Raw genomic sequence first — 11,361 nt, forward strand, 5'->3', positions numbered from 1 at the left:
GTCTTCTCCTTCACCACATCCTGCAAAATTTCGTTAGACAAATACAAATATAACTGTGTTAACGCCTTTCAATCCTTACGCTTCTTCTCTTCCTCCGTCAATGTTGAAGGCATCTTATCTACCCCTAGCAGGGCTTCCTCTAAGTCCATCTGTGCAAGAAATGCCTACATCTTTATCTGTCATAATGCGAATCTGGTGTTGCGATCCAACAGCAAAATTTCATACTTCAAATACACCATTACCGTGATTGAGATGAACAACCCGAAAGCTCGAATACCAATTTGTTAAAAATAGAATGTCAGTAATGACAATATATCACAAAATAAAAATAAATAAAATAAAGAATACACAGATTTTACGTGAAACCCTTTTCGGGAAAAAAGCCACGGACAGAGGAGAAGAAAATTCACTATGTCGAATTCGAATGATTACAAGAGGAGTAGACTATGTCTATTTATAGGCTTGTAAAATCATATTATAATAAGAGTGTAGTAAGATTGAAACACCTTATTCTAATCAATATCAAATAGATGGAGTTTAATAAGGTTTAAAAAACCTTATTCTAAAAATAAAATAAAAGAAGTATAATTCTATAGGGATTTTACTTTTATTTTATTTTACCACTGTATTTGATTTGAATAAGGATTCGGGTCACTTAATTCTAACAACAATATAGATGATTTGCGTGATGAGGTTGTCAATTTAGAAGATGAGCATTTATTGATATAAGGAAGATTGAAGAATGCATTGATTTTTGCACTCTAAGAAGCAAGAGCAAGAAAAATTTATAAATCTGTTTTGGTGTCTTCATTGTTCATGGTGATATGTTTTGCATTATTGGTTCAATTGAAGAAATGATCAATTTGGTTCTTCCATGAAACTATTATGTTTTGTGTATTTATTGGTTCAATTGAAGAAATAATGTAACATCCCCAAAATTTTCGGAGTACGGAACAGTGAAAAATAAATGATAAACCATCAAAATTTGAGAAAGTTAGAAAACAAGAATTATCAATGTTATGAGACATTAAAGACAAGTATTGAAGGCAACAGGAAAAATATGCATATTAAGAGAAATACATACGGGGTATTGAGTAAATTGTAAGAGAGTGAAAAGTATTGGGACTAAAGTGATAAATTTTAAAGTTAAAATGATTAAATGGAATTAAAGGGAAAAGAAAGAGGGACTAGAAAAGGAAATTTACCAAAAGAAAATATGAATCATCCATGGAATTGTAGAAAAGTGAAGGGGTAAAAATGGTAATTATTGGAGAGGATAATTGAGAATTAAAATTTGTGGCAAAACATGATTGGAGGGTCAAAGTGTAAATAATTAATTTAAAAATATTTTGATTAGATTTTTATATAGAAAAGTTTAGAGAATTTGAGATAAATGAAGGAAAAAGGACTATAAATCAGCCATCACCCCATGGTTCTCACGTTACCCACCATGGCTATTAACTTAAGTTTTGTTTTTCTTTCAATTTAATTCTTTTTACCATTTCTTAGCCAATTGAGCTCCAACCTTCAAATTTTCTCTATAAGTAGAAGATGAAATTAATAGAAAAGAGTAGTAGCTATATCAATTCTATAAGGTAAGCATCCATGGCTGTCTTAGAGGAGAGAGAAAATAAGGAATTGTAAAGAATACAAGCAATTGAGCTAAGTACCTCAATATTTCTATTTTATTTAATTTAAACCAAGTATAGAGTATACTAAATTGATAAAATTAATTGTGAATGTGCAAATAATATGTATGAATTAAATTAGTACGATGAAGTAGTAGGAAAATGATTAAATTGTAAAGTGTACAAAAGTTTGTGTGAGAAATAGTATTATGTTAGAAAGTTTAAAATGAAATGTTAAGTGTCAGTGAATTAGTTACAAAATGATTTTATAGTGAAATTATATTAGATGATGAATTCTCATTATGCTAAGGATTAATTGTAAAAGTTGTGAAATTTATAATTGAAATAAGATAAGTTATTTTAAAGCTATATGTTGATGATAAGTGAGATATAAATATTAAATTGGATGATAATTAAAATTATAATGGTTATGTGCGACAAAATGAAAATTAATGCAAAGATTCTTGAAAAAGTAAATATTAGCACTAAACAGTTTTGGACAGAAGCAATGGTTTCAATTTGAAAATTCGCCAAAAATTGTAGAGTTCGAATTAGAGGTTAAATAAAATATGGAATTAACTAGTATTGAGCCTGGTTTCACATATAAGAAACATTATAAGCAACGGAATTGAAGATTGTGTGATATAATAATTTATTTGGCACAAGGTCAGAATGATTCGGGTTTTCCTATTCTAATTTTGAAAAATCATTATAAATTGTACAAAAATGTTTAGGAGATGAAATTTATATGGATAAAATATTAATGAGCCTATTTTCAAAAGAAACAAACAGTATTTTAATACGAGACTTATACTGAAAGATAATAGATTTTTAGTGAAGAAGGGTTAGTGCTATCTAGCAACAGAACAGGGAAAGATTTAAAGAATAAACTGTGTCAATTGGATTAAATAAAAATTCCAAAAATTTCATGGTAGAAACTTCATCGAGCTTAGTTTCAAGAACAAAAGACGGAACATAATTTTCGAATCATGTAAATTGAGATATAAATATTTTAATGACCGCGACAGCTTTCATAACAATTTGTGTGAGATTAGAAAAACTTTAATTAATATTATACCTAGACATGGTATGTTAAGAGTAAAAATTTATATAAATATATAAACATACTTTAAGCTTGTACTAAGTGTGTGCTCTTTCGTTATAGTTAATGGATGTTCCCAGACTAATTTTGGTGATTAAATGTCAGTTTGGCCGATTTGGTATGCTCAATTAGAAATGGACCTATAAGGTTCTCTTTCACGAGTTTCAATTGTTTGAGTTATAATTTATTATGCATGATAAATGTTAGTTTACTCGTTTAACTTTGTTAGGTTATTAAAATGTTGGAATGTTTTAAGTAATGATTTTGAGATATATTGAACATGTTTTGAGATATGAGAATTATTATCTTAAGATAACAAATATCGAAGTTAAGGATTCAAAATAGCAAGAGGCAAGTCTCCAAAAATAAGAATTATTGTCTCGAGCATATACCCTATTATTATGAGACACCATACTTCAAAGAAAAAAAACACAGGGAAAGCATGTCTCGAGACAAACTCTTCAATTTTAATAATTTGAGTTTAGATTTGAATATTGACTTTGCACTTGATCCTATACGACCCTAGGTCACTACATGTGGGCCCAACTAATCATGATTAAATGCATAATGGCATATAAAATATGAAATCAAGTCATATTTTTCATTTAAAGTTGATTAAATTAATCAAAGTAGTTTGAATTACTCCAACAACGTAATGCAATATCTCGTACTCGAATTCAATAATCAAATTAGGTGCGGAGTGCTACAAAAAAAACAATCCTTAACGAAGCTTGATTTTAACTTCATTTTTAGTTTACTTACCTAGTACTAAATTATTTTCTATCAATAAGTAAGTCTAAAAACACATTATCAAAGCTTTATCTCTCTAAACTTTATAAGCATCCAACAACATCCATTTAAACATTTTCCTTTCAATTTCTATGTTCAAGTCTATCATTTAAAGCCATTAATTTAACTAAATTCAAGCAAGAATTTCTTATCTTTTGTGGAGGAGCTCACGGCAGTGAGAAGACGCATAGAGGATTTTCCTTTTTCCTTTCTTTGTTTCATGAACCGTTTGGGAAAGAGCTTAGTGGAGAAACTTGTTCTTTCATCCTTCATAAATTTCTATTAGAATAAAGGCTTATATTTTATACACATCCATATCTAAGGGTTAAACTTAACATAAGAAAAACTAATGGAGATCTATGGTTTATAACAACACCATCCACTAACTTAAATTAAGTAATGGCCAAATTACATTCAAGGTCTTCATTTAATCCCTTCTCAAGTTCCTTAAATTTTGCTACCTTCACACTTAAATCCTTTTGCAATAATTACTAACTTTACTAATAATTTAATTAATGATTCTCCTCTCTATTTCCATATTTATCTCATAAACTCTTTAATTTAATTTTACGAAACGATTCAATTAAAAAAAATCGAGTCAAAACCGAAATTTTTCGACCCCGACAAAAAACAAAACATTACAATCGAGTACAAAAGCCTTTACAAAAGTCATAGAGCATATGAGATTTGACTTAAGAATGCTATCCAAGATCAAACAACACTTCTGAATTAATTGGAACCTGCACATAGACCAAATATCTGCCATCAAGCTTAATGATGCTTTAAAAGTTTCCAATAATAATTTATATATTACATTAGTCAAAAACATATTAGTTAATAACATGAACTTAACGTTAAAGCATCATAACATTTCATCAATATCCATCATTTCATTATTAAGCAAATCTCATCAATATCATGAAGTCAACGCTCATTTGCAATATCATATTCCATTTCATATTTAAGTAACATTTACAACATTAAACATCATTAGAGCATAGTCTCTATTAATCAAACATGAAAATTTTGTCTAGATACAAAGATAAATCTAGACACACCATATAGAATAACAAAAATTTCATGCGTTTCAACCAAACACATTACAAAAATATACAAAGCACAACAATGTACCCTCTAAACACACCAAAATATACATAAGTCTCGATCAATATATTCTCCAAACATACTAACTCTTGGGTACATTAAACAAACCCAACAATACACACAAGATTAAAAAGCTTAATATCTTATGACATGTCAACTATATCCGAACACATTTCAAAATTGTTTAAACAATTAAAACATATTTAATAATTTCATTAAGCATCTTAACCAATTCTATTCAACCAAAAATCATCTTAATCATATAGTTTATTCAACAACCTAAGCATTCAGCTTAAGATAATACAAAGTAAAATAAAAAATTAAAGAGTAAAAACCGAAACTGTCACGCTTCTCCTACTTTCTCATTCCCATAAGCTTTAGAGGCCTCGCCAACCTCCTTAGCTTCAATTCATACCAAAACAATAAAAATAAGTTTGTAAAACATTAATCAACAATTAAAACACTAAAGTTATTAAGATGATGCAATATGAAGAAAAACCGAGAGGCTCATGTCGCTTCCAAAAATCTCATAAGAGAATTATTTTATACTTAACCTAACCTTGCTAAATTTGATTTCTATTGGTTTAACTATAATCCAAAGACCAAAACTCACCTAGAAATTATCAAGAACCTAACTCTTCTCATTTTCTCTCTGTAGAACTCATTAATGGTAACTCACTAAAGCTTGACTAGAACTCTAATTGAATTAGAAATTCTTTGTTCTAATAACATTCGAATCTCAAAAACACTTTGAATTTAATTTGAAAACTACACAAAAACACAAAATCAAAGTTTTCTCTCTTTAGCTTAAAACTAACCTAACTGACAAGGAAAAGAGAACATGCTTGATTTTCTTGAAGAAATATTGATTCCTAGTAGTTTAAATTATCTTCAGAACCTCAAAACATTAAATCTCAAATAAATTTTCATCAAGAATCATTAAATTCCCAAAACCTCTCCAGATTGACGTGGAAGTAATTTTTGAAAGGAGAAATGTTGAATCAAGCTTAAAACATTTGACCAAATGAAAGAAATTATCAAAATATTGCTTACCTTGTTGGAATTGAAAGATTGAAATCAAGAATTGAAGTTGAAATTGAGAGAAATTTTGAGTAGAAAATTTTAAGTATCGTGAAAATGATTTTGGAGTAATTGTCCCCTCCTCAATTTTCAAACCTATGGTCTAATTGCTAAGATACCTTTGGCTTAATAACCTTTTAAACCCCTTATATGAACTAAATCTATTTTCTCACTATTTAGATATTGACCCTACTAATTTTACCACTTTTAGAAATTAGCCTATATCTCAAATATCTAATTATTCTATACTAACAAATTAATGCAATTCAATAATACTAACACTCTATCTAATAAACCACAACTATTTGTATATGGGAAGCAGAACTTGATAGTAGCTTTTCTTTTCTTTTGCTGATCCAATCAACTGATGAGAAAGAGAAAGTGATGTAAAAAAAAATTGAAAAACTTTCTTCCAAATAATGTATTTTAAAATATACATTTCAAAATATAAATAATTTGTGTGTGTGTGTGTGTGTGTTTTTTTAATTTAATTCACGCAATTAAAAAGTTTCAAACAACCTGGATGAAGAATAGTAGCCTTATTAGAGTTGATGGATGAAAGAAGGTAGCACCAATAGATTGAATGCATTCCCATTAGCACTTGACATTACTCCAAATTCCCGAACTACGAGACTTGGTATAATCTCTCATACAATCCAATGGTGCACCCATTACCCCTTGGCTCATGCAGCTCATCACCATTACTGCACAACTCTATCATCATCTTCATCCCTTCGCTTGCCATATCTTCATGACTTCATTTATTAGTCTTTTTTGTATTCGTCTTCAAGCCATTACCTCTGTTGTTCCAATTAAAAACTTTCAAGCTTATTTTAAAGGAAAATTTAAAAGCATGATATTGTTATCTTTTTTGCTTGTCTTTAAAATTAGTGAGATTGTCTAAATTTAATATGGTAGGTTTTTATTTTGCGACCATAGTTTACCATTTTTAAGATCAATAAAATGAATTTTGCTAACAAAAAAGTGAGTAAATTTACCAACTAAATCCTAGATCGTTAACATTGACATTATTCAAATGTAGAAAGATATGGGTTCAAACACGTTAAAATGCATTTATCCTCCTATTGATCCTCCTAACTATAGGTAGTTTTAGACATATATATCAAACAGTTGTAAACATGGTTTTAATGTTGCTCTCTAAGCCTCCTGTCCAATATGAATATGATTTGCTATAAAAAACTATTCTAAATATCATCATTAATTACAACCCAAAAGCTATATTACTCGGACATAAACGTGAATGTCAAAATACGACTGCGTTTGATATTTCACTTTCTAAGCTTTTCCATGTACAGGTACACGTCGAACACAAGTTTAGTATGCAAACATTTCAAGAAAAAATTTTAAGAACAAAAAAAATCCAAGCAACATAGTCGAGACCAGCTTTTGCTTCATATTAACAATCCCATGTCCCATCATTCCAACCTGAACCTTCTACTTCGTTACTTAATCCAGTCTCAGAACATGACTCTTCAAACTCATGGTTCACCCTTTCTGGTGGGGGGCAGCCCTGATATGAGTTATTTTCATGACAATGCCACAACAGTTTTTCCCAGTAAGGATCCTGCAAATTTCAACATTAACACATCAATTTCTGAAATGTTTAACTGCTCAATGATGATCTCCGTAAAAATCTGAACTCGAATTAGGGCATATATGCATTTATACCTTACAAATGATGTGTGGATTTCCGACAATGATGAGCAATGATTTGGCCCGGGTAATCGCAACATTAAACCTTTTTGGATTGCTTAGAAATCCCAGACAGTAAGTTCTGTCGAACTCATTGTGTTTGACTGTTGATCTTACCGTAGACACAATAATGACTTCCCTTTCTTGGCCCTGAAATTGTTCAACACTGCCAACTTTTACATCTAGCAAGTCCCAGGTTTCGAGCACTTTCTTGATCTTGAGAACCTGCTGGCGGTATGGTGTTATTACTCCAATATCTGACTCGTTTAGACCGGAGCTTCCTCTTAACTTATTGATGATGTCAACAACTTTGCTTACTTCGATTCTGTTAAACCATGACGGATTATTGCCTTCTCTCTCGTCACATCCCTGGATACCGAAGAATAGGACCGGAAATTCTTTATTTGGAAAGAAATCCAAATTTGAAATTATTGAGAAAGATTTATCATCTTTACATGCAATCAGCTGGCCTTTGTAGAAAAGCCTTGAAGGGAGATCGAGAATTGCTGGATGACAACGGTAATTCCTAACCAACTTTGTTACAAAATTAGCATCTTCGTTGCAGTATGATTCACACTGGAAAAGCCTTTCAAGATAAGATTTTCCCAATCCAAGAGACTCCGCATCTTTTGAAAAAACAACTGGACCAAGCTGCTTTGGGTCTCCAGCAAGGACTACAACCGTTTCCTTTCGGCAAAAGTTAGCTATAGGAACCATGCTTTCTGGTTCCGAGGCTTGGCCAGCCTCGTCAAGGAAAATGTGGGAGAAATGGCCACGATTCACACCTTCTGCATAAAGTAGAGTTGAACTCATATAAGTTGATATGATAATCCTATAGCGGTTGAGAGCTTCCAAAGGAGGACACTTGAAAACAGACAGCTCGAAGTAGGAAAAGCGAATATGATCAAGTGGAACATCCTCATAGGGACGACTAGTAGCGTTTAGCCTAAATATTTCGCTCTCTTTAACTTTCACATTCTCATTACTGATAAGTCTCTCTAATATATGATCCGCAGCACTATTTGAAGCCGCACATACTAGAATCCGACCATTTTTTCTTGTCATATATATCTGTAGAATTGATTCCACCAAAGTCATGGTTTTACCGGTGCCAGGAGGGCCATAAATCACATAGGGAGGAGCTCCCTTGCAAGCAAGTATCATCTCGACAGAATGTATCTGTTCCACATTCAGTGTGCCGGTACAAGGCACAATCGGAGCATTTTTAACCAATGTCCGTTTGGTTGATTCTGATGGAAACAGAAGATTGTCTTGTAAAGTCTGTGCAGCTTCAATAGCTTGATACAACCTCCTCATATTCACCCGGTTATATGTGAAGTGAACATTGTATAAGTTTCCGTCCCGGTGAAGGGTGTGAAATTGGCTTGCAAATCTCAAGAGTACTTCATCAGCCTCAACACGATAGATGTGGCCCTGAAACATCCCAAAAAGCAATCCGCAAAAGTTCAGATCAAAGAATGCAATAACAACAATAGTGAATACCCCCAGAACTTATCTGGTTGACTTGGCTATTACAGCTCTCAAAGAAACCATCCAGGACAATCAATTATAATCTCAAATATGGTTATTTGTTTAGCATCCCAAACAGGTTTCAGCACACATCACCAATCAAAGTTCTCTCGAAAGAAAGAGCATACCTGATATACTGGAGAATCTGAACCATTGGAGGCAATCTTCGCAAAAATATGATCACCATGTACAAGTGAAGGCCTCTTCTCAGCTAATCCGGGTACTTCAAGAGCTACGAATTGCGGTCCTTTCCTCCTCATCATGACACATTCCATGTTATGAGACCTCATTTCTTCCTGAAATGAAACGAATGGAGTTATAAACAAACATAACAAGGACCATATAAATATTAACATCTTCACACATCAATCATCAATAGCAACCTCTAAATGCAGCTCTTCCATTACAAGCAATGTACTGAAGAAACCAGCATAGTTCTCCTTCGTCAAACCTTCTGCAAGAATATCAGGCACATGCTTATTCCCTAATAACTCTCTGATATGTTTCGGGATTGGATATTCATCAAGCTTAGATTTGTATCCACGGGTTTTTGGCTTAGCTGGGCGAGAGGAAACCACATACTCGTCAACAGCAAAGTGATTTCTTCTTCTTGGAGCTCTCCTGTAAGGCTTAGTAGAAGCGAGAGATTGGGAGACATTATCTTCAGCCAATAGAAACACTACTCGTTCAATCCTATTATCATCTACATCAAAGTGTACTACAGTTGTGTGCAAACCCATGTCTTTCGGATTGCAAGACAGCCAAATGGTAAGAGTTTCCCGGGATTGAAGTACTCGATCCTCAAGAGAGAATCCTTCTAAGAATCCTTGGCTTTGTTCTGACTTTGAATCAGCTGAAGGTGGCTCCATGAGAGACAAAGTAAACGAATCTTCCGGATTTGAGCAGAAAATCCTTACTCCCCAAAGTTCTACAGGCTCGTCAATAGTGTTCTCTAAAGTAATCGGCCACTTTGAAGTTTGGCCAACAAGAACGGATTGAGGCTTCCCTTGAGAGAAAGGAAATGGAACTGAGATAATAACCGGCCCCTCTTCATTTATGTCATAACTTTGCACGGACTTATCATCAGCAAAGTCAATAAACCCAATCTCACCTTTATCACTTATGACCGAGCATTCATCACCCCAACCATCGTTCCAACCCGAATTCATCGTTAATGGATATTGATGCTATCAAAGATCCAGAGAAGTATCAAACCTTAAAGAATTGTAAACCCCATTAACAATCAAAATATCCAAGATTACAACATACATTTTCCACTTAACCATAACCTGGTCCAAGTACCCTAGACAACAAAGATCATTACCTATCGCGATGCAAGACTACCAATATTACTCTATATTACAAACATTAATCTGCAATCGCTTTTAAAGTATACAAAATTCGGCCAATGAAACATGATATACTGTGAGCAATTGAAAAGATTTATACTTCCAAGAAATAACTATATATACATATACATAATCCTATATCTAAACTTGATTTAACCAGCATTTGTAGTAATTCCTAATGGATTGACATAGTATTGTAGATTGTTAATCTAATTCAAGTAGGGTGTTTAGCATTTGCACAGCTTTCATGCATCATAAACAGTGATCAAACAAGTTCAATGGTGTACATATTATTCCAAGTTTCAACACAGTATGGTTCATCAGTGATAAACGAGATTCTAAATGAGAAAATAGAGACAATCATCCCAAGAAGGAAAATATGTTTTTAAAAAAATTAAAAAAATGATAAAAAAATTTAAAAAGACAAAAATCTATTTTTGACAAAACAAAATGGATTAAAATATAAGTAGAAGAGAATTAAACATGAAGTAATTCATATATAAAATAAAACGAAACCAAATGACAATTAAACATGAAATAATTCATATAAAAAATAAGACAAAACGAATTGACAAGTAGTAAAGTACCCACCTTTGATTAAAAACACAGCAAAGTTGGAATAAGAAGTGAAGAAATTCGGGGACTTTATTTGAAAAAACAAAGAAAGAAAGAAAACCCACTCTACTGAGGAACACTTTAAACTAAGAGTTAGAGTGAGAAATTTGCTGTTTTGAAGATTTCGAGTAGGGAAGTGAAATTTGATGAGAAATCTGGAAAAGGGTTAGCCTTGCGGAGTTGAAGAACACTAAATTGATTATTTAAAAAAATTTAAAGAAAAAGAAAACTGTTGCCTTTCCAATTACTACTTAGGAATGAAGTTATTCTAAAAATAAAAGGAAAAGAAAACAGTTGTTATTATTATTAATTATTATTTTATTATTATTCACCTTAAAACACTCAAATCGGGTTTGGATTAATTCTATATATAATATTTAGGTCAATTTTTTAAGTTTGAATTTGATTTAACTTGAAAAGTGAGTTTAATTTTTTATCTAATCTAACCCAA

General features: G+C 32.0%; 1 protein-coding gene and 1 long non-coding RNA gene across 3 annotated transcripts; both read right to left on the bottom strand.

Annotated features, from left to right (window-relative positions):
* Positions 1-4,084: 4,084 nt before the first annotated feature.
* LOC107945959 (uncharacterized) lies at positions 4,085-5,802 on the bottom strand. Its single transcript, XR_001696786.2, has 2 exons — positions 5,677-5,802; positions 4,085-5,025 (listed from the first exon to the last, which is right to left on the bottom strand). It is a non-coding gene; the product is annotated as an uncharacterized lncRNA (long non-coding RNA).
* Positions 5,803-6,921: 1,119 nt separating this feature from the next.
* On the bottom strand, positions 6,922-11,179 carry LOC107945958 (probable RNA helicase SDE3). 2 transcript variants are annotated; one of them, XM_016880132.2, is made up of 5 exons: positions 10,887-11,179; positions 9,330-10,161; positions 9,075-9,242; positions 7,393-8,850; positions 6,922-7,288 (listed from the first exon to the last, which is right to left on the bottom strand). In XM_016880132.2, the coding sequence occupies exons 2-5, from the start codon at positions 10,113-10,115 to the stop codon at positions 7,121-7,123; spliced, it is 2,580 nt and encodes an 859-aa protein (XP_016735621.1). In that variant the 5' UTR covers positions 10,116-10,161; positions 10,887-11,179; the 3' UTR covers positions 6,922-7,120. The 2 variants fall into 2 exon arrangements, with proteins under 2 accessions (XP_016735621.1, XP_016735622.1); XM_016880133.2 differs by having other exon boundaries at positions 9,330-10,133; positions 10,887-11,170.
* Between the last annotated feature and the right edge of the window lie 182 nt (positions 11,180-11,361).

This window comes from Gossypium hirsutum, chromosome D11 (assembly GCF_007990345.1).
Source record: "Gossypium hirsutum isolate 1008001.06 chromosome D11, Gossypium_hirsutum_v2.1, whole genome shotgun sequence".
In the NCBI taxonomy this organism is placed as follows: domain Eukaryota; kingdom Viridiplantae; phylum Streptophyta; class Magnoliopsida; order Malvales; family Malvaceae; genus Gossypium; species Gossypium hirsutum.

Coding starts and splice junctions, on each gene's coding strand:
- LOC107945958 (XM_016880132.2), bottom strand. CDS start 10,115: ATGAATTCGGGTTGGAACGATGGTTGGGGTGATGAATGCTCGGTCATA. Junction 8,851..9,074: donor CAGATTCTCCAGTATATCAG/GTATGCTCTTTC, acceptor GGGATGTTTCAG/GGCCACATCTATCGTGTTGA. Junction 7,289..7,392: donor ATCCACACATCATTTGTAAG/GTATAAATGCAT, acceptor TGAAATTTGCAG/GATCCTTACTGGGAAAAACT.